Genomic DNA, 21,231 nt, shown 5'->3' on the forward strand with positions numbered 1-21,231 from the left:
CCCCCTCACCCCCGGGGCTGGCAGCTGTGTCCAGGAGCCTCAAGCCGCTGCTCCTGCCACTCTGTGGGTGGGAGAAGCAGAATCCCTCCCTTGCCCCGAGACACAGGCCAGAGGGGCTGGGCACAGCCAAGCAGGGTGACACGACAGAGGAGGGGTGGGGCGGGGGACAGGCCTGGAGAGGTAGAAAACAGAAGCAGAGGAACCAGAGGTGGCGGACCAGGGAGGGCAGGCGCCTGCCAGGTCAGCTGCCGGAAGGGGTCTGTCCTGGGAGGTAGCTGGGGCACCGGATTCCAGTGTCGGGTGAAGGCGAGGCCCAGAGGGCGGCTGCCAGGGCTGTGCAGGTGCCCTCACCAGCCCAGGGCCAGGGGCCACCAGGGACGCCTGAGCCTTGGGGGAGCCAAGGTGGGATCCAGCAGGGCCCATGGAAGCAGACACGAGGACCCGCAGGCCACGTGCCCGCTCCACGCTGCAGCCCTGACGTGTTCTCCCAGGGAGGGCTGACGTCCGGCTATTGCACTTCCGCTCCGGCCCCGGGGGCCCAACCCAGGTGTGCCCTGAGCAGGGTAAGGGCCACCTGCGGGGAGGGGTGAGTGGCTGCCCGCCCGCTGGACGGACGGGCAGGGGGAGGGGGAGGGATGGAGAACTAGAGGACAGCAGGTCCCAGAGCCAGCTACCCCGGCCTGGGCAGAGTGGGGCATGGCGGCTGGGCAGGGCCTGGGCAGGGGCCAGGCCCCCTCCCGCCAAGCTCACTTTTCAGGTGTTTTGCCAGCTGCCCCCTTCCGGCCAGCAGCGCCCCGGGCCCCCTTGTCTCTGCATCCCAGGGGCCAGTCGTCCCGGCGGGGGGGCAGCTTGGGCACTGGCTCCTCGGGGGGGCCGCTCCTTGGGCTTGCGGCCCCGCTTCTTCCCGCCTGCCAGGTTTTTCTTCTCTTCCTTCTTGGGCACCACCGAGTCCTGGCTCCGGTGCTTGGGAGGTGGGTCTGCTGAGGTACGGAACCAGTTCTGGGGAGAGAAAAGCAGCGATGAAGACCTGGGGACAGGAAGCCACTGAGCACCTGAGCCAGGTGTGACCCCAGAGCCCACACCCTGGCCCCAAAGCTGCAGACCCAGCCGCCTCCGGAGCCATCGGGCAACTGCAACAAGGTGACTGAGGGGCTGGCGCCCACCAAAGCGGGGGCTCCTGCCAGGGTGCCTGGTGGGGTGCAGCCCGCCCTCACAGCTCCCCCGGACAGCAAGGGGCCACTTTGAGGAGACTACTGGATTTCCCAACATCGGTCACTGGCTCAAACACACACCACGTGGGCCACAGAGCTCTGCACCACCCCGACCCCCGCCCAGGGCCCTGCTGCGGTAGCCCCTGACCGCCGGCCAGCAATGGCTCTCACACCTCCGCATGGGTCTTGAGGATGTGGTATTTGACGCCACTCTCGGAGCTGAACTCCTTTGGACACAGCAGGCAGCGGTACTTCCCCACCAGGTGGTCCCCCTGCAACACACCCGGCAGGCCCGTCCCCAGAGGTTAGATCCGCCCAACCCTGGAGGCTCCACAGCACCCAGGTCTGTTCTAAGCCCTCCCCGTGGCCAAAGGGGCAGGGACAGGAGCAAGGAGGCCGGCGCCAAGTCGCCCTGCGGCAGCGGGGGGCAGGCGAGGAGAGGGTTTGAGAGACAAGTGCCCAGGAGAAGGGTTGTGGACTTTGCCAAGGGTCCCCTATCCCGAGCCAGTGCGCCCTCTTGCCCAGTCAGGGTGACCACCCACACGCACACCCACAAGGGCCCAGAGGCCAGGACTCGGGACCAGCTGACTTGGGGCTGGGGGACAAGGAGGTAGCCTAGGCTGGCCACCAACCACTGGCCAGTCTCTGGGCTTGTGGAAGAGGCAGCTCTGTGGGGACAGGGTGGGGTCTTGTGCCCATGTGGGGACCCCTGGTGGGGTCAGCTGGGAGCACTGAGGACCCGCCTGGCAGGGAGGGCCCGGGCTCACCTTGCTGCAGCTGGCGAGGTGGGCCTTGAGTCCAGACACGCTGGAGTAGATGGCTTCGCAGCACTGCGGGGGGAGGCAGCGTGGGCGGGGGCCCGCGGGTGGGCACCCCACACAGAGGCGGACCCCTGCTCTAGCCCGGGGAGCTCTGAGGCCTCTCTCTGGGGCGGTAGGGGGGCCTGACCCCCAAAGTCCTGGGAGTGGGCAGGCTGGGCACATCGGGCCTGAGGTCAAGGTCCCCTCTGGCGATGAGGCTCCCTCTGAGGACCCCGCAAGGGCCCAGGGCCAGAAGTGGCTGGTCACCTCCCAACAGGTCCCTATCTCAGCCCCTGCTCCTGCCCAGGGGCCATCGCGTGCTCTCTGTCCCTGAGCCACGTCCCCACGCCCCCCTGGGCCCCAGCTCACGTCGTTGGGGCAGTTGACATGGCCCTTCTCCTTCACCTCGCTCTTCCACGCCTCCAGCAGCTGGGGGTTCAGCGTGGGGAGGCCCGGCCGCGTGTAGTTGAGCTGTGGAGTCAGGCGCAGCAAGGGGTGAGCCCAAGGCCCGGGGGACACCCCAGCTGCTCTAACAACGCCACACCCCAGCGGCAGCTGGCCTGGGTCACAGCCAACTCTGGGACCAGGCACGTCCTGCCCGGAGACCAGGGGGCTGCGGGCTCGAAGAGCAGACGGCACGACCGCGGTCACTGCCTGGGCCAGCACGGGGCAGGTGCTCACCCTCGCGGTCTCGGGCACGAGGTCGTCCTTCATGCGCCGCTTGGTCCAGTCCCGGGCCAGCTCGTCCTCTGCGATCTCCTGCAGGTGGAACACGGCCACCTGGGCCGACGTGCGGCGGATGCGGCCACTGGGGGTCCGCTCCACGCCCAGCAGATCCTCCGCCTCGGGGGGCTTGTGTGTGGGCTCCTCGGGGGACTGGAGGGCAGGAAGGCACAGAAGCCAGAGTGAGCCACGGGCAAAGTCAGCGAGGGGCAGGGTCGGCGTGGTGTGCGGGCCGGGCCCCCGAAGGCACGCGGACCCGGGAGGCGCACGAGTACGCTGGGGACACGGGTGACACAGGCAGCCTGCGGGAACAGAGGCACCAGGGTTCCAGGCTCCCCCCTCCCACCCACGGGGACACACCTCCCGCAGGGAGGGACGGAGGACACATGCGTTAGGCAGCACACGCACATACACGCTCAGGACCCAAGGGGCGCGGGAACACACACGTGGCAAAGAACAAAGCTACGGCACGGGCCCACGTGCGAGCCACAAGGACGCGGGTCACCGCAGGCCGCTCACCGGGGCCGTGTGCTCCGAGCGCATGTGGTAGTCGTGGCCGGCCTTGGAGCGGTAGGTCTTGCCGCAGTGGGCGCAGGGGAAGGAGGGGCCGTCCGCCTCGCAGGGCGGCTTTCCGCAGCGCCGCTGGTGGTACTGGTAGCCCATGAGGCTGGAGAAGGCGGCCCCGCAGCCCTGGGGGTCCCGGGGCCAGAGGTCAGGTGAGTGGCCGGCGAGGTGCCAGCCCCTGCTCCGCCGCCCGCCCCTCCACTGACCTGCTGGGGGCAGCGCAGCCGGCCCATCTGCTTCAGCACCTTGCGCAGCCGCTCACGCTCCTCCTGCTCACCCCCCTCGGAGGCCTCGGCGTCGGAGGGCTGGGGACAAGCGAGCCTCAGCACCCTCCACCGCACCCTGCCCCACCCCGCCCTGCCCGGGGGTGGGGCCACCGTCGCCCAAGGTTAGGCGTGGGAGGGGGGCTGCAGTGGGAGCGCGGAGTCGGAGGTCGTCGGGATGGGGTGGGGGCCGGGCGGCATACCTTGGCGCTGTGCTCCGCCATGGTGTGGTAGTTGAGACCGGCTTTGGACTTGAACTGCTTCTGGCAGTGCTGGCACTTCAGTGCGTCCTGCAGCTGCAGACGCGGCCCGGCCCGTGAGAAGCTGGGCCTGGGGACCTGGGGGTCCCCGTCCCGGTCCCTCCGGAGGCAGCCTTACCTTCTGACACACCTCCATGTGCTTCTTGAGTCCCACGAGGGTCTTCCGGGTGACCACGCTGCAGGTGGGGCACACAGCCTCCCCTCGCTCGTGGATGGCCCGCTGCCACTGTTCCTCAGGGCCACCTGTGGGGCAGGGCCGGGCCTCAGGGGCTGGGGTGCCCCCGGCGCCCTGCACGGCAGGCGCAGAGTCCAGGGTCCACACTCATCCCCCGTCCCTCCACGGTGGCCAGGCAGCCCCTACCTGGGGCTGGGTGGGCCACGGGGACCGGTGGCTCCTTGCTGACAGTGACGGGGGCTGGAATTTTCTTCCGCGTGTCCTCAGGGCTGAGCCCCTCCTGCTTCTTGGAGCGGTGGACTCGGGCCTTGTCCTCGGCTTTGACCAAGCCTGTGCACAAACGGCAGGGCGTGGTCTGAGGAAGCCGGCACACGTGTGGACACACCCAACCCTGGAGATGCCCACGGGGTCTCACCTTTGAGCCCAAAAGTCCCTGAAATCGATGGCTGCTCCCCTGTGAACTTCTTGGGTGTTTTCTGTTTCCTTCCTGACTCGGGGAGAAAAGAGGGACCGAGACTCTGGTCAAATAACCATCATGAGGCTGGGGGCTGGCCCGCCACCGCCCCCAGGGCCCTCTTACTGTGCCTTGTGCGCTCCGGGTCCTCCTCCGGCAGGGACACGGGGCCTGCCGCCCGCAGTGCCTCCTTGCCCCCCGGGGGCCTGCTGCCCAGCAGCGAGGAGCCGCCGCCGGGGTCTGCGCTCAGCTGGAAGGCCGAGCTCGGGCCCATGGTGGACGGGCCATACTCCCCGTTCTCCGGCCTCGCCAGCTTGGGTGGGATGGGGCAGGTGTCCAGGCTGTCCGCAGCCCTGCGGGGAGCAGGTGAGGTGAGGGCCTGACTCCGCGCCCTGTCACCCAAGCCACGCCGAGGAGCAGCCCAACCTGGAACGAGCGCCCATACCTTTTCTTACCGCTGTTCCTCCCTGTGGTTCGAGGAGCTTTGTTTTCAGACTTGGTCAGCAGCACCATCTTGCAAGGTGGCGTGTGTCTGCTGATGGCGATCGGCCTGCTGACCGTCACTGGCTTGGTGACCACAATGGGCCTGCTGACCGTCACTGGCTTGGTGACAGGCACAGGTTTCGTAACTGTCACAAGTTTTGTGACCGGAATGGATTTGGTGACTGGCACAGACTTGGTGACCGGCACGGGTTTGGTGACCGGCACAGACTTGGTGACTGGTATGGACTTGGTGACTGGTATGGGCTTGGTGACTGGCACGGGCCTAGTGACTGGCATGGACTTGGTGACCGGGATGGGCCTGCTGACCGTGACGGGCTTGGTGACCGGCACAGGCCTGCTGGCCGTGACAGGCTTGCTGATGCCGATGGGTTTGCTGACACCCACGGGTTTGCCGATGGTGACGGGCTTGCTCACGCCAATGGGCTTGCTGACCCCAACAGGCCGGCTGATGGTGACCGGCCGGCTGACTGGCCCAGGCTTGGGGGCAGGCAGGGGTCGGTCCATGTGGTTCCAAATCCGGTGTTTCTCCAGCTGGGTCTTGGAGGTGAACGCGGCCTCACAGAAAGGGCAGGGGAAGGCCAGCCTACCTGACATGGCGCCCTGGGCAGGGAGGGCAGGTGTGGGCCGGGGCCCCGAGGGCCTCTGCCCAGACACACCCCCTGGCCTCTTGCTCCCCAACCCCCTGTCCCTTACCCCTTGGCACCGCTGGTAATGGTACTTGAGCCCGTAGATGCTGGGGAACTCCAGCCAGCACCCCGAGTTTGGACATTTCACTCTCGAGTGTGCCTTGAATTCATCTTTCCACTGGTTCATCAGGGAGAGCTGGGTGTGAGGAAAGGCCAAGCTGCCAACCTGAGGGCTCAGCCCACCTACGCCCCGGCCTCCAAGCCCTCCTTGGGCCTGCAGAGCACCCGCCCCACGCGAGCCGCTCCACCTTGGGAATGCAGCCAGAACGCAAGCCACCGACACAGTGGCCACGCACCAGACCTGTTCTACGAGCCCCACCGACACGATCCACTAGGACCTCATGACACGTCAGCCACGTGAAGCCTGCCAGGCCAGTGCCCACACCCTGAGGCATGGAGTTGGGGTCTTATGTGCAGAGGGCAAATGAGGGCAGGGCAGTGGCCTGGGCAGGAGACCTCAGCATGCCTCCCCCGGCCCTCAGGGAGCTCACAGGAATGTCTCGGAGAGCCTGATTCTCAGCTTTTGGACGCCCCTTTTTCTTCCCTTCCATCTTGTCGCTGGCTGGGCTTCCTGGGTCAAAGCAGAGCGGGGCTTGGCCAGGCACCGTCTGTCCACTGCGGACCACTGGCATCCCTGCAGCACACGACACACCCGGGCTCGGAGGCCATGCCTGCCACCCGGGAGCTGCAAGGTCCAGAGTGAGCCTCGTTTTCCCAACACCCAGGTGCAGCGGGGAGAGCATGGCCAGCCTCGGACAGGAACCCTAGGCCCTGGGCTATGTCCACGACAGTCCCCACCCCAGGAAGGCCCTCAGGAACTCAAGTGCCTGGCTGAGTGTCCACGGACTGGATGCCCAGGAAGGGGGCCCACTCCTATCGCTTGCTGCCCACAATCGCCTAGAACCTGTTTTGGCCCTGACTCCTCTCACCCAGCTTCGGTGGGTCATGCAGCATGGGAAGTCGCACTTCCTTCCGGCCACCATCCTTCCCGGGTCCACTCCTGTTGGACCCCTGGAGCCGACGGCCTCCTCCAATGCAGAAGGGATCCGTCATCTCTTCAGAGCACCTGGACAGACCTGTGAGGCCCAACAGACCCGACTCAGGACATGTCGTGGAGCCCCCTGGACAGGCCTCTCTCTGGCCAGGGAAGGGGAGCCCGCCCTCCTGTGTTTTTGGTCACACACGAAGGAAAGGGATCGGAGCTTGCAATTTGGGGAAGGAGCTTCCCAGCCAAGGTCCCCGAGATAACCCAAGCAGCATAAGTTTGGAAGCACTTAATCGGGTCCTGAGACCCTCGGCAACTTCACCAGATGCCCTCTGTCCCAGACACACGGTCCCAAAGTGTGCCGAGGATTACGCACCCCATTCCCCATGCTGGGGGGGGGGGGTGTCCCCAGGAGAGGTGACAACATCCCTCTGGGGGCCAATTATGAAGCCAGTGACGGCCGCTGGCTCACAGGCTGCCCCAGCACTGGGGGACACCTTCTCCCACACGACCCTCACCTCCTCCCGCCCAGCCCTGATGCAATGCCAGCCTACCTGGGTGGGCATCCCTGGATTCTTCTCCCCCGACACAGAGGGAAAACGGCCAGGGTGGGCCCCCAGCCGCCTCCCCAGTGGGCAGACTGAGGACCCCAGCACACCCAGTTCTGGTCCCTGTTCCAGCTGAACCTTCCCACCTGCCCTGGTCTCCAGCAGGGACCCCTCTACCTACACGGAGACCTCTTGCTTAGCCCTTGGCCACCCCTGGCTGGCTGACCTCCCCCAACCTCCACACTTAAGAGCCTCTCCGTCCCCCGCCTGCAGACCCACCATCATCCCCCGCCTGCAGACCCACCGGCCCCCGCCTGCAGACCCACCGTCCCCTGCCTGCAGACCCACCGGCACCACTACAGCAGACGAGCCGTGTGAGCACAGGCAGTGAAGGCCAAGCTCGAGTCCGCCGGGCCGCTGGCCAGAGAGAGCACCCTGCTACCCCAGGCTGGGCCTCTGTGGCCGGCTCTGCTGGAGATGACACCCCCTGAGATCTGGGGAGCAGAGGGACTCCAAGCTTAGCCCTGCTGGACCCTCCCACAGCAGCACCCCAAGCCACAGAAGGCCGTGGTCCCAGGAAGCACTGGAAAGGTCATGTGAGCAGACGACCCCTTCCTGGTAGTTTCCAATTAACTTAGATCAGGGGAGACGGGAAGGGGCTGCTGTGTCCAGGAGGGCCAGAGGGCCAAGGTCGGAGGTCAGGACAGTCATTGCCCACTGCCAAGGGGGATGCCAGGTCCTGGGCTTGGGGGGGAGGAAGAGGCCCAGGACACGAAGTTCCCTGAAAGTCCTCACTTTACAAGTTTGAAAGGAGACTCTGACGGCCCCAGTGGCCTGCGGCGCAGGTGCCGGCCGAGCGCCCCTCTCCACTTTCCCCGAAGCCTGGGCGCGGAATTCGGAGCAGGGGTCTGAGGCCGGGGCTGGCCTGGAGAGGCAGAGACCCTCCTCTCTTCCAACCCGGCCTGCGACTCGCGCACGAGGACGAGAAGGGGCGTCCCCTCGCGGGGACCCGGAGGGTCGCAAGCCCTCGGGGGAGGAGCCGCGCTGACCGCGGGAGAGCCCGGCGGCGAGGCCGCCGCGAAGGCCGCTCCGCCGGGGACCCGGGCCCGGGTCCGGCGCGCGGACGAGGCGGCCGGGACGCGCCCCGAGGCCGGCCGCGCCACCCACCTGTCACCTGCGGCCGGTGCAGGCGCGGGCCGTGGCCTGGCCCCGGAAGGGCCGCCGGCGGGGGGGCGAAGCAGTGAACCAAAATGGCGACTTTTTCTGGAGAAGGAGGAGGCGGGAAGGCGGCGTCGGCGCGGGGCGCGGCGCGGGGTCCGGGCGGCGGGGTGCGGGGGGGCGCGGGCGGGCGCTCGGCCTGCGCGGGGCCGGGCGGGGCGCGGCGCGGGGCTGCGGCGGGGCCGGCGGGGCGCGGCCGGCGCTTACCTGCGGCGCGCAGGGAGCCGCGGCCGGGCCGGGCCGGGGCCGGGGCCGGGGCCGGGGCGCGGGGCGCGGGGCGCGGGGTCCGGGCGGCGCAGGCTGCGCGCCGCGCTGCGCACATGCGCGCTCCCGCCCCTCCCACCTTTGACAGTTTTACTGTGGGGGGAGGGGGGCGAACTCTCGCGGTATTCCTGCCGCCGCTCCGCGACGGGGAGGGTTGGGTCTGGGGGAGGGGGCCCGTCGGGCAGGCCTGCTCTGCCGGGCTCCCCCTCCGTCGCCTCTGCCAGGCCGGCCTCCCCCCGTCCGCAGCGGCAGTTATGCTGCCCGCAGGGCGGGAGGCGTTTTGTGGACAGTGGGGTAAACTGAGGCACGATAGGGGCTCTGGGCACAGCCCCAAGTCAGACGCGCACGCAGTGAGGTGACCCGATGCCTCCGCGTCCTGGCCCCGGGCGGGTGCGGCAAGGGAGGCCGCCGTGCTCCGGGACCCTGGCCTGGCCCTGGGGCCCGTGGGCCGGCGGGGCAGGATTGCTGTGACCGCTGTCAGGGGATCGCCTGGCTCCTGGCAGTGCCGGGGCAGCTTGAGGCCGTGGGGCTTTGTCGGGGGCGCTGACCAGTGTGGACCGACCTCTCCCAGCTTTGGAGGCGGTGACCCTAACCCAGCAGCCAACGTCTCGCTCCTCTCTGCCCCGAGCCCCGCGGGGGCTGCGCGGTTTGGGGCCGACGGGGCACTGGCCCCACGGGCCTTGGAGCCCACGAAGCAGAGAAAGGTGCTTCTGCCCAAGGGGCACTAGGGAGGAGGTAGAGCATGTGTTCTCTGGGAGACCCCCCAGGAAGCTGGCAAGGGACCCACGAGAGCCATCCCCCAAAGAGAGCCATTGTTACCTGTTCACAGCACCCATCTCCCTGGAGGAACTCAGGCCTCGGGAGGGAAGAGAGAGGGAAATTTGGGTTTTCATCTTGTGCCCACAATACTATCACCTTTTTTAAAATCACGTATTTATATTACTTTTAAAGTTTAAACTGACTTTAAGTTTCTAAGGCCCCTTTTTACATTCCACAAACACTTTGGACTCTTTGACATGGGTGTGGGTTGGACACTGTGAGTTGGGAAATGGAATTACAAGGTGCGCCTCCTTCCCTAGGGCCCTTCCTGCCCAGCTGTCCCCTGCCCTGTCCCCTCTGGAGCAAGCTCTACCGCACTGCATGGGAGCAGGGCAGCTTTCTGCCTTCTCTCAAAGGGACCCCTGGGACGTGCTTTGCTCAAGGATTGCACAGAGCACTCGCATGGAAACAGGCCGTCTGCCAAGGAGTCGTCACCTCCTCGGAAATCTACGCCAGAGACAAGCTGGTGTGAGCCAGCCTGTGGGCCCCTGCAGGAAGAGGGGAGTTCCTCGGGGCCAGCGCCACCGTGTCCTTCACTCGTTGACCATCCCCACCCCTGGGACAGGACCGGCAGGATTTTGAGGGGGGGGAGTCAGTGTGTATATCCTGAGGCGGGTCCAAGGTTGTCAGTTCTCCCCGTGCATGTCTGGCTGTCCACATGTGGGACACGTCAGTGTCTGTGGGTGCGTGCTCAGCAGCACCCATGTTTGGACATCACGGTGCAGAGCGTGTTGTCTGTGTGTTCTGTGCTTGGTGGGATTTATGCCTGTCTGTGTGTCAGTATCCAGGTGACTGGACATCAGGGTGCATGGGGGCCGCGTGTCTGGATCTTCGCATACCTGTGTCCAGGCTGTGGCATGACTGAGTGTCAGGGTGTCGGCGGTTTGTTTGTGTGTAAATACCTGTATGTCATGGGTGTGATTGTTTTGTGTGTGTATCTAGATGCCAGGGTGTTGTGTGATACAGTGTGTTTCGACATGTTAGGAAGTCATTGCATGTCTGTGTGTTAGTATTGGTGTTTGTGTAGCTACATCTGTTTGGGGGGTTTTGCTATGTATCTTTGCATCGGCATGTCAGGGTGTCATTGTGTCTGTCTCGCCAACAGCACCTGTGTGTGCGTATTGGGGCTTGTTGATGTCAGTGTCGTTGTGTCTCTGTGCATTTGTGTCTACGTGTGGTTTTTGCCTCCATGTCCTTATCTGTGTGTCTGACTGCTGTGTGTGTGTGTGTGTGTGTGTGTCACAGTGTGTGCTGCAGTCTGTGTGTTTCTTATGTCCGGCACCGCTGAGTGGTGAGCACCTGGCAGATGTTCGTATCAAATCCCTGAACCTGTGAACGGGACCTTATTTGGATAAAAGGTTTTTGGAGATGGGATTAAGGATCTCGAGAAGAGGAGATCATCCTGTCTTGCCCAGCTGGGGCTGCATCCAGGTCCCCTTATTAAGAGGGAGGCAGAGGGACATTTGAGAGGGACAGAACAGGAAGCAGCGGTTGACAGAGATTGGAGCAACCCTGAGCCCGGGAGTCCCCAGGCAGCCTGCAGACGCTGGAAGAGGCGAGGAAGGATCCTCCCCCCCCCCCCAGCCCCCAGGGACACGCTGCCCTGCTGGATTTGGACTTCTGGCCTCCAGAACTGTGAGAGAATAAACTTCTGTTATTTCCAGCCACCCAGCATGTGGCCCAGGAGACCCACACACCAGCGCTGGGTGCTGCCCACTGGCTTCTGGTCCCCCATTTCCAGCCTCTGCCTCCCGTCCCGGGTGACGTCCTGGGGTGAGCAGGACGCCCCTCCGGGATGCGGCGCCACTGCCCCCTGGTGGCCACTGGTGCAGGACACCCTTCCTCCCAGAGCCAGCACCTTGGGCACTTGAGAACTGGGTTTATTTCTGATTTTTTCTCAGAGTATAAAAAAGTGAGCGCAAAACAAGGAAGACGAGACAGGATCACGAAGGGCGGGGCAAGACGGGGGAGGGAGAAAAGGGGCAGAGCCAGGGAGGGCCGTCTGGAAGAAGGCTGATGGCACAGGTGGGCAGGGTGCTCCCCGCAGGGGGCTCAGGGGTGGGAGGGCCAGGGCAGGCCAGTTGTCCAAATTCCACTCGGGACCTACAATGACCAGCCTCGAGTCCCGAGGCCAGCTCAAAGCACATAGAGGGGACTGGGAGCTCAGCCTCATCTGTCCCTGAGATTTTCAGAGTCCCCAAGGGGAGTTGGAGAGGGCAGAGGAGCAAGAGGGAGCAGTGGCCACCCCACTGTCCTTCTGCCAGGCAGCACCAGCCCCAAACCACCCAGGGAGGGGTTGCTCAGGCATCTGTTGGGTGGACATGGGGGAGCAGCCCTCAGGACAGCCTCTCCTGGGACTCCAGGTCTTCCTGGAAAGCCACCATGGGCATGCCTGTGCACAACTGTGCCTTGGAGGTGGAAGTAGGGAAGAGGTGCAAAAGCAAGATTTCCCCAAACATGGGATCGGGAGCACTGCTGAGCCTGGTGGACACTGGGCGTGGAGCCACCTGGACAGGGCTACTGTCCTCGTTGTGCCACATTTGTCCCTGGAGCTGGGGCCATCAGACCTCTCTCGGCCTCAGTTCTCATGACTAGACGGGGCTGTGGTGAGGATTCATAAATAATGAGTGAGTGAAGTGCTCGGCATGGTGCCTGGTTGGGCGGGAATTGATGACCATTATTCTCAAGGGGGGCTGGGCCTGCTGGGCCCTGGCGGAGGAAGGGAAGGGCACAAGCAAAGGGAGCCACGGCAGTTTATCCCACCTGTGCCAGCTGGCAGTGCCAAGGGAGGGCTCAGAGCTGACTGGATGAGGGGTGGGCAGACGAGTGAGTGGCTCAGCAGGTGGTGGGGGACAGATGTTGTGGGTCGGGGATGTAAATAAACAGAGCCCCTGGGAGTCCGGGGCACGTCCACACCAGCTCTGGCTCCAAGTGGCTGCCCTGCATGCTGCCGGCGCACTGGGGGCAGGCTTGGGCTCAGGTCCCAGGGGCAGCAGCCACATTCAAGCAGCCCCCTGCCCACCCAGCCCCAGGGCACAGCCTGGAATGCCCAACCAGAGGTGCTGGGAGGTGGTGATCCTGGTCTCGCCTGTCCGTTGAGCCAGGCTTGGCCACCAGGGCATCCGGCAGGGTCCACGAGGGGCTGCACAGCCAGCTCTGCCTCATCCTTGGCTGTGGGCTCTGGTCACAGTGCTGGGGTCTGGGGTTCAAGCCTGGACAGCAGCTAGGACATGTTTCCGAAGGAAGCTGCAGGTGGATAAGGGTGAGAAGGTTGGGGTCCCTGGCACCGCCTGCAGCACAGCCCTCATGGGGCCCCCAGGCACTCTCCTGAGGTCACCCCACCCCGCCTGCACCCAGAGGGGCCTCTCAGTCCAGCCTCCAGGCCGCCTGGCCCCTCCCACTGACCTTGGCTGAGCAGCTGCAGACTCCGCCCCTCCTCGCGCACCTGCAAGCGGAGCACCTGCTGCAATACCTCCTGCCTCTGGGCCTCCTGTGCCAGCCCCATCCTCTGCAGCTTCTCCGCATTCAGCCGCAGCAGCACCCGGCCTGGAGAGAGGGAAGAGGGGCTGAGCCAACAGAGGCATCAAGAGCCAAGGCAGAGACCCAGAGAGAAAGGGGTGAGGAGAGGGCAACAGAGACTCAGACAGAAAGAGAATCCGGGAAAGAGACTTGGAGGGAGAGAGGCAGAGGGAGGAATGGAGAGAAAAAGACAGAGACCGTGCAGGGAAAAGGCAGACGAAGACATAACAGAGACTGGGAGAGAGGAGGAAACAGACAAGAGATGGAAACAATAGCAAGAGAAACAAAGGCGGCTGAGTGTGGGGGAGGGGCTCTCCCAGGCATCCTGGCCCCTCCCCCGCCCGTCCTGCCATACCGGTGATGGCATGCTGGGAGAAGGCCTCCACGTAGACGAGGTAGTTGTGTGGACAGTGCTTCTTGAGCCACTTGCAGACATCCTGCTGACTCCACAGGACCACAGGCCGCGTCAGGCCACCCAGCGAGGGGCTTGTGTGGTACAGGCCGTAGTGGTCAGAGTACAGCCGGCCCTGCAGGAGAGGAGGGTGGCAGGTAGAGTGACAGTGGTGGGCAGGGCAGGCAGGGACCGAGGTGGGCAGAGAGGTAGGTACCTGGGCAGTCTCCGTGCCCGGCTGCTGCAGGAGCTTGATTGGCCTGCTGCCAGCTGCCCTCTGGCTGCGGGAGTCATGCCACGTGAGGCTGGTGACCTGCGTCCGAGGCAGGTGGCAGGGGATGCTCTCAGCTGACACCGTGTGCTCTAGGAGGGTCCGGCAGAAGCTGAAGTGGGCAGTGGCTGTGTGCGGGGGTGACTGGTCAGAGCAGTCAAGGGCAGGGCCAGAGACTCCTCCCCCCGAGAGCCAGCTCCCTGCCTAGCCCATCTCGCTCCACCACTGAGGCGAGCCGAGTCACTTCCCCAGGGAGGGGTTCCCAAGCCCCCAAAGGCAGAAGGAAATGTGAAGACGCTGTCTTGAGGACCCTACCCAGCCCACAGATGAAGAACTGGAAACACCTTTCCCCGTACAAGCCTACAGCCAGGCAAGGGGGGCTATCCTGGGACCACCCTGACCTTACCCTGGTGTTTGAGTCTTGGCCCTTGCCATGTTGTGCTCACCAGCTATGACTCATTGACAAAAAGGCTGAACTCTGGGCAAGCTGACAAGTGGAACTCATTCCCCGAACACATGCTGGCCCTTCCTGCTGTGCCACCTCCCACAGGGCCTGCGGGCTCAGGACAGCACCGTGTGGACGGTGGGTGCCCACTGGGCACGGGCTGTTTAGCACAGGTCTGTAGGGATGCAGCCATGTGCTCAGGGACCCATGGCCATGCCCTGGGGTCCCTCTTCCTACTTCAACTTCATTGTACTCATCATGTTTTAGTTTTATCTTCGTTTCTGGGGTGACTGCTGACATGAGTCTGGGAGGGGCAGGCCCCATGATGAGGTCCCAGGGTGGGATTCCCATGCCTTGCTGAGTTCTTGGTGCACGGGAGGTACCTGAGAAACGCTGTGAATGAACGAAGGCTCTGTAGGGTGTCCACAAGTTAACAGAGCCTGGGAGGAGGCGGGAAGGTGGGCACAGGCTTGCCCCCACCTTTTCAGCACCCAGGCCTTGACTGGGCAGGGCGGGACGAGGTCCCCACGTCAAGGCCCTTGCCTCTCTGCCCCCACCCCAGCAGTAGAGTGAGAGGACCGCCCTCCCAGACGCAGACACCCCCTCTATCCGGGGGGCGATGCTTGGTGATGAGTCTAGGAGGTCCGAGTAATGGGGGAAACTCACATCCTACTGTCCTTCCGGCCCTGCGGGACTCCGGAGACTCAGCACCCCCCTTTCCAATTCTTTCAATTTTGGGGTTTGCGGTCAGCAGAGGGTGTGGGCAGTGGGCCACCGCCCCCAGGTAGCCTCTAGTGCCCTGGAAAAAGACTTATTCTAAGCCCGCACCTTCCAGCGGACAGGCGCGGTGGTCTCAGGTCTTTCCAGGGGCCGGAGCGCAGGACCGGGGCGGGGGTGCGCCGCTGCCGCTGCCGGGGAACCAGCCGGACGCCTCCGCCCGCGCGGCACCTGCCCGGGCCAAGCAGGCCCCGCCTATTTTCTGCTCGCACTCGGGGAGGTAGCTCAGCCAGTCCGTCCGTCGGTCCGTCCCTCCCAGCCCCAACGTCAGAATTCCAGAAGGCAAGGGGGCGGGGGCACCCGAGCTGGGCTGTGACCGCGGCCCCCTTTCGGCCCCACCGCCAGGGCTGGGGAGGTTTTCTCCGCGTGAGGGAAAAGGTGACCCGAGTGCGGTGCCAGCCTGGAGACGGGAGCCCCAGCCTGTCACCCGCTGACCCCAAGCCAAGGGCGAGCTGATCCTCAAGGCCTGAGGCTGCCCCCCGCCCCCCAGTGCAGGACAAAGGCTACAGGGACCTCCTTAGGCCAGGACGCCCCCAGCTCCTTCCCCGCCGCTGCTCGAAGCCCACCCGGTCCCGCCCCCCACGCCTCTCGGTCCCCGAGACCCCCATCGCGATGTCGCCGTGCCCCTGTCCAGCCCCGCTCACCGTCCACATCCCGGCGCTCCCCAAAGCCCGCGCGCACTGCCCCGGCGCGGCCTCGCGGGGGGCTCAGCTTGGACCTCAGCTCCGTGAACATGGGGCCCGCGGTGCCAGGCCCGCGCACACGCCCCTCGCCGAGTGCAGGGCGGCCGGTGTGGCCGGCGGGGAACGCGCGCCGCCGCCCCGCCCCGCCCCAGCCGGCCCCGCGCCTGAGCCGGTCCCCGCGGCCGGCGAGTCTGCGCGGCGAGGCACCTGCTGCCGAGCCCTGTGTGCCGGGCGCGCTCCGGGAGCTCCGAGGTGTGTCGGTGGCGCGCGGGTCTGCGTGTGCAAAGGGTGTCTGCCAGGGCAAAGGGTGTCCATGCGCACCTGGGCAGGACTCCGCGGACGGACGAGAGTCTCTATGCACCTGCGGCGGGGGAGCGGGGGTGGAAGCTCTGAGCCGGGGAAGTGAGGAATTGTCATTGTCAGTCCCGTCTGTGTGTGGGGGGCATCCTACCCACTCCTGGGGCCTTCTGCCCACCAGAGTCCAGGCCAAGAGCCAGATCAACCCCTTCCCAAACGCTTCCCTCCGTTCTCCTACCTCATTAATTTACTCACTCATTTAGCTGTTCTCCAGACCTCTCAGGAGGTCTCCCTCTTTCAAATGGCACCTGCTTCCCCAGAGGAACCAGCTTCACCTTTACTTACTCCCCAGCTTTGAATTCCCCTTCCCTCTGCAGCCCAGAATCTGGCTCAGTGCCTGGGGGGAGGGGTGGTGATACAGTGCTCACTAACAAAGTGGGGGAGAGAGAACTTCAAGGAGGCTGCAGCAGGAGGGCGGGAGGGATGTGTCTCTCCACAGGACCTCAGTGAGAAGTGCTGGGTGGTTGCCTGGTCCCGCAGAAGGCCAGGCTTGCAGCCGGCTGAGTTTTCCTTGCTCTGCCCAGGAGCCCGATGCTCTCCCCAGGTGTGAGGGCTGGAGGATGTCTCACAGCAGAAGCAGACTGTGCATGTAGACATGCAGAATCGCACGCACAGAATACAGTCATGCACGTACACCCAAAACATGAGCGCACGTGATCTTACCTGTACACACACCCCACTAATACGCACACACAATTCACCCACATGCTTGTGACCAGCACGTTCATGTACCCTCACCCTGACAGGTCTGGCTGCATTCATTTATTTTCGATTAGCTCTCCAGGAGCCCGGGATGTGGCTGGGCCAACCCTAACCCTCACCATAACCCTGACCAGAATATTCAAGACTTGGTGGGGGGCGTGGGTGGAGCCTGTGGTCTGGCGGGAGTCCCCATGTTTACCTCCAGGGACAGGTGCCTGAATTGGGGCCCAAGACTCTGAGTGCTAAAAGCGCAGGGCAGCAGCCTGCACACAGGACGCACGCACAGACAAGTGTGCCTGCAACCGCAACACACGAGCTGCACACAACTAGGTAGGTGGCAGCTTTGCGCAGAAGCCATCAGGCCCTGCCAGGTCAGGGCCGCTCCGACGGGCAGGGTGGGAGGCCGGGCTGGTTCAGAGAGGGAGGGGACCGTGGGTTCTCTTCACACAGGTCTCCTCGGGAATGCATCACGAGCACCCAGGAAGCAGGGACGCCCAAGGCTCAGTTTTGGGGTCCCCCAACGATTGTCAGGGTAGTATGCCCAGTCACCCCCTCGGACACGGCCGGGAGCTCCTGCGCACGCGCACGCCGCATCGCCGCCCCGCGACCGCGACCGGAAGTCGTCAGAAGACGCGCGTCGGGACTTCCGCCCCGGGAGTCGAGGGTGGGCGGGCTTCGCGCGGACCGAGCTCTCTGCTTCCGGGGCGCCGGTGACGCGGCGGCCGCGACCGCTTCCTCGGGCGGGCCTCGGAAACCGGAGCCTGGGACGTCTCTGCGTCTTCGCCTCCGCCGCGGCCTGGTCCCTTCCCTTCCTAGCCTTGGTCGTCATCGCCGCCATGAACAAGAAGAAGAAGCCGTTCCTGGGCATGCCCGCGCCTCTCGGCTACGTGCCGGGCCTGGGCCGGGGGTGAGGCCCGGCGGGCGTCGAGGGCCCGGGACCGGCTGGCGGGGCGGGGTGCGCGCGCTCGGGGGTGGGGGGGGCTTAATTCCTGCGGGAAGCAGCGGGCTTTGGGGTCAGGACAGCTCTGGTTATGAGTCCTGCCTGCGACCTAGGAGATGTGACTTGGGGCTTGGTTACGTATTGGCTCCGAGCCCAAGGTTTCTGGTCTCTTATAATGGGTAATAGCCCCGTATGCAGGCTGGCTGTGAGGAGTAGATGAGTCTCTGATAGTAACACGTGACTACCCCCTCATCCCCTCTTAAGCATAACTGATCCTTTCCGTGTAGTCTGCGCAGGATTCCTCTGTGCGGCTGGTCATAGTGCCCCCTTCTTTCCCTATAGCGTTGCTTATCACATGCTGTTCAAACTCAGCTCCACCGGGCCAGGGATGGCATCTGTGAGGCTTGTGCCTGGGTCCCCCCCGCCCACCACACATGGCCACCACAAGTTGTTGGATAAACAGTCATTGTTATTTGGTTATTCATTTGATTAGAAAACCGTTGGGTTTCTTTGGTCGGTGGTATTGTATTAGAGTCGGTGGTACTGTATTAGAATCTGTGGGGTACATCCAAGACTCACATATTGGCCAGCATCTTCAGAAAGACCTGCACTTTACTAGGGAAGGTTTGATATTAGCATAAGTAAGTACACAGAGAGGAACAGATTTAGAACTTTGGGCTTCGAGAGATTAGAGGACGTACAATGGAGTATAGCATTTGAGTCAAGTGTAGAAGGTGAGCTGGGTTTAGGGATATAGGAATGTGGCAGGGTAGAAGAGACACTGACGTTTTATGTGTGGGTAGTTAACAGAAAGGCAAGCCGCAGAGGAAAGCCAGCGAACATCAGGAGGGCACTGGAGGTGGAATGTACATCCATGGGTGGAGCTGCGGGAGGTCAGAGGGTCCGTGAAAGTCAGGCTAGAGCTCCTGGAGGAATCGGAAGGACAGTGACACTTCAGTATTCCCTAGAGCTGCATTTTGGGAAGAATCGTCTAGCAGAGCATGGTTTGAAGTAGAGGAAGGCTAAGAGGGTTGGCCAACTTGGTCCCACCTGTGATGGGAGTCATGGTTTGGGAAGGAGAGATTTTGGAGGTAGAATCATTGGTGGGGGGGAGGGGCAGACAGGATGCAGGAGGTGGGAGAGGGAGGCAAAGGTGATGTCATGGTGCCTTCCTGGGCACCTGGGACGGTGGTGCTATTAGCTGAAACAGCCCAGAGCAGCTGTAGGGTAGGCACAGAAGAGGAGCTCAGTTTGGGCCAAATTGCGTTTGACAGCCTGGTTCAATGTGGAGGGAAAGGTGATTGAAACCTGGGGGTGGAGAGAGATTGCCTTGGTAACCTCCTCAGGGTAGGTAGTGCTTCAGGGTGCAGCTCCCTGTCACTGGCACTGTCACTTGGAGGTTCCCCAGAGGTGTCCGATAGATGTTATTAGGTGATGACTGGAGGTGGAAGGAGAGCACAGGAACTGGGTCTCCCAGGTAACAGGTGCCCTGGGGTCTCCTGCAGGGCCACTGGCTTTACCACTCGGTCAGACATCGGGCCGGCGCGGGATGCCAACGACCCTGTGGATGATCGCCATGCACCGCCAGGCAAGAGAACCGTCGGGGACCAGATGAAGAAAAATCAGGCTGCTGACGATGACGATGAGGATCTGAACGACACCAACTATGACGAGGTAACTTGTGCTGGGCTCCTGTGGCTCCTCCAGCCAGTCCCTGGGAGGGCTCCCCAACTTCCTACCCCAGCGTGCTGTCGGCGTCTGTGATGAGGGGCTCAGGGGGCCGTGCGTTTAATATTTTAGCTGTTCATGGGATAGCATGGGGGGAGCAGGAAGAATGGAAATGTGCACTTTTTTTTGTCTCTTCAAGAGAGAGATACTTGCAAATATTAGGACCACTGCTTTGGTGTTTTGTATTGACCAGTCTTTAATGATGTAAACTTAAAGTGGGATCAGTGATATTTGCTGTTCTTAGGTTAGTGCTTGCCCTCCTAGTTAATCAGCGTTCAGTCAGTTGAGGTTTCTTCACATGTCTTCTAACAAATGACATCTTTTCTCTGAGGAAAAAATTTTTAAAAGGATTTTAGCTTTAGGATGCTGAAGTGGAAGGATTGCTTGAGGTCAGCAGTTTGAGACCAGCCTAGGCAACACAGGGAGACCCTGTCTCTACAAAAAATAAAAAAATTGGCCAGCCATGGTGGCATGCCTGTAGTCCCAGCTACTTGGGAGGCTGGGGTGGAATGATCACTTGAGCCTAAGAGATCAAGGCTGCAGTGAGCTATGATCATGCCACTGCACTCTACTCTGGGTGACAGAATGAGACTGTGTCTCAAAAGAAAAAAGGGAAAAAAAATTTTAATTTTGAAATAATTTTAAATTTGCGGGAACTTCCAAAAATAGTACCAAAAAAAGTTAAAAAAATTTTTTTTTCACATACTTTCTCCAAATACTTCCCTCATCTTATATGACCTTAATATTATTACCATTTGTTAAAACCAGGAAATTATTATTTTTTGGTTTGTTTTTTTTTTCCCCAACAGATTTTAGGGGGTATGAGTGCTTTCTGTTACATGGCTGAGTTGCATATTAGAGTTTAGGCTTTCAATGTGTCCGTCAGCTGAGTAGTGTACATTGTACCCAACAGGTAACTTTGCATCCTTCACTCCCCTCCCGCCATCCCCCTCCTGAGTCTCCAATATCCATTAAGTCACTCTGTGCGATCATGCATACTTATTGCTTAGCTCCTTGTTATAAATTATGAGAACATGCAGCATTTGGTTTTTTTGTTCTGGGGTTACTTCACTTAGAATAATGGCCTCCAGTTTCATCCAAGTTGCTGCAAAAGACATTATTTCATTCTTTTTATTTTTTATATTTGTATATTTTTTGAGACTGGGTCTTGCTTTGTTGCCCAGGCTATAGTGCAGTGGCGTCATCATAGCTCACTGCAACCTCAAACTCCTGGGTTCAAGTGATCCTCCTGGCTCAGCCTCTTGAGTGGCTGGGACTACAGGCATGCGCCACCATATCCAACTAATTTTTCTATTTGTTGTAGAGATGGGGTCTTGCTGTGTTGCTCAGACTTGTCTTAAACTCCTGATCTCAAACAATCCTCCTGCCTCAGCCTCCCAGAGTGTTGGGATTACAGGTGTGACTCACTGTACCTGGCCCTGTTATTTCATTCTTTTTGATGGCTGAGTAGTACTTCATGGTGTGCGCATGCGCGTGCGTGCGTGCGTGCGTGTATGTATGGTATATAATACACCCCCCCCACACACACCCACACAGTTTCTTTATCCACTCCTCCATTAGTGGGCACTTACGGTTGGTTCCATTCTTGGTTCTCAGTTCAACGGCTATGCTGGAAGCCTCTTCTCAAGTGGGCCCTATGAAAAAGATGACGAGGAAGCAGATGCTATTTACGCAGCTCTGGATAAAAGGATGGATGAAAGAAGAAAAGAAAGAAGGTAAAACAAATTGTTGCCTTTCACAGTGTTTATCTGTGTTTTAACTTTTTAAAAAATGCTTTGTCTTGACTTGTTTTATGCTTGGAGAAAAGTTGCAAAAGTAAAAACAATGTGTGTCTGCCCAGCTTCAAGGCCCACTGGGGTCTTGGTCTGCGGCAGCCACACTGGGGCGAGCGCTGGGCTGTTGTGGAGCAGCCTTAGGGCCTGG

General features: G+C 62.1%; 3 protein-coding genes across 5 annotated transcripts in view; 1 reads left to right on the plus strand and 2 right to left on the minus strand.

Moving 5' to 3' along the window:
- Nucleotides 1–649: 649 nt before the first annotated feature.
- Nucleotides 650–8,658, minus strand: ZNF512B (zinc finger protein 512B). Its single transcript, XM_045529412.1, is given in 18 exon segments — nucleotides 650–872; nucleotides 874–999; nucleotides 1,385–1,483; nucleotides 1,979–2,041; nucleotides 2,381–2,482; nucleotides 2,693–2,887; nucleotides 3,254–3,424; nucleotides 3,505–3,603; nucleotides 3,765–3,857; nucleotides 3,940–4,064; nucleotides 4,183–4,326; nucleotides 4,412–4,483; nucleotides 4,577–4,803; nucleotides 4,896–5,554; nucleotides 5,648–5,776; nucleotides 6,132–6,274; nucleotides 6,570–6,716; nucleotides 8,599–8,658. Coding segments are annotated over 17 exon segments (2,697 nt in total). The 5' UTR covers nucleotides 6,694–6,716; nucleotides 8,599–8,658; the 3' UTR covers nucleotides 650–746.
- A 2,680-nt stretch (nucleotides 8,659–11,338) lies between these two features.
- On the minus strand, nucleotides 11,339–15,781 carry SAMD10 (sterile alpha motif domain containing 10). 3 transcript variants are annotated; one of them, XM_045529421.1, is made up of 6 exons: nucleotides 15,522–15,578; nucleotides 14,767–14,899; nucleotides 13,602–13,783; nucleotides 13,349–13,520; nucleotides 12,880–13,020; nucleotides 11,339–12,720 (listed from the first exon to the last, which is right to left on the minus strand). In XM_045529421.1, exons 1-6 carry the CDS (start codon nucleotides 15,528–15,530, stop codon nucleotides 12,698–12,700), a joined length of 660 nt encoding a protein of 219 aa, XP_045385377.1. In that variant the 5' UTR covers nucleotides 15,531–15,578; the 3' UTR covers nucleotides 11,339–12,697. The 3 variants fall into 3 exon arrangements, with proteins under 3 accessions (XP_045385377.1, XP_045385378.1, XP_045385379.1); XM_045529422.1 differs by lacking the exon at nucleotides 14,767–14,899 and having other exon boundaries at nucleotides 12,920–13,020; nucleotides 15,522–15,781; XM_045529423.1 differs by lacking the exon at nucleotides 14,767–14,899 and having other exon boundaries at nucleotides 15,522–15,780.
- Nucleotides 15,782–15,838: 57 nt separating this feature from the next.
- PRPF6 (pre-mRNA processing factor 6) overlaps nucleotides 15,839–21,231 on the plus strand; it is a 34,837-nt gene continuing 29,444 nt past the window's right edge. Inside the window, exons 1-3 of the mRNA XM_045529420.1 lie at nucleotides 15,839–17,526; nucleotides 19,065–19,233; nucleotides 20,905–21,023. Coding sequence (XP_045385376.1) covers nucleotides 17,456–17,526; nucleotides 19,065–19,233; nucleotides 20,905–21,023 — 359 coding nt within the window. The 5' untranslated portion in view covers nucleotides 15,839–17,455. The remainder of the gene's footprint in view (nucleotides 17,527–19,064; nucleotides 19,234–20,904; nucleotides 21,024–21,231) is intronic.

The sequence above is a fragment of the Lemur catta genome, chromosome 17 (genome assembly GCF_020740605.2).
Source record: "Lemur catta isolate mLemCat1 chromosome 17, mLemCat1.pri, whole genome shotgun sequence".
Lineage (NCBI taxonomy): Eukaryota > Metazoa > Chordata > Mammalia > Primates > Lemuridae > Lemur > Lemur catta.

Excerpts from the sequence above, each read along its gene's own strand:
- SAMD10 (XM_045529422.1), bottom strand. The coding sequence starts at position 15,612 with ATGTTCACGGAGCTGAGGTCCAAGCTGAGCCCCCCGCGAGGCCGCGCC. Across the intron at positions 13,784-15,521 it reads GGAGCGCCGGGATGTGGACG|CCACTGCCCACTTCAGCTTC; the intron begins GTGAGCGGGGCT and ends CCCCGCACACAG. Across the intron at positions 13,521-13,601 it reads CGGGCACGGAGACTGCCCAG|GGCCGGCTGTACTCTGACCA; the intron begins GTACCTACCTCT and ends CCTCTCCTGCAG.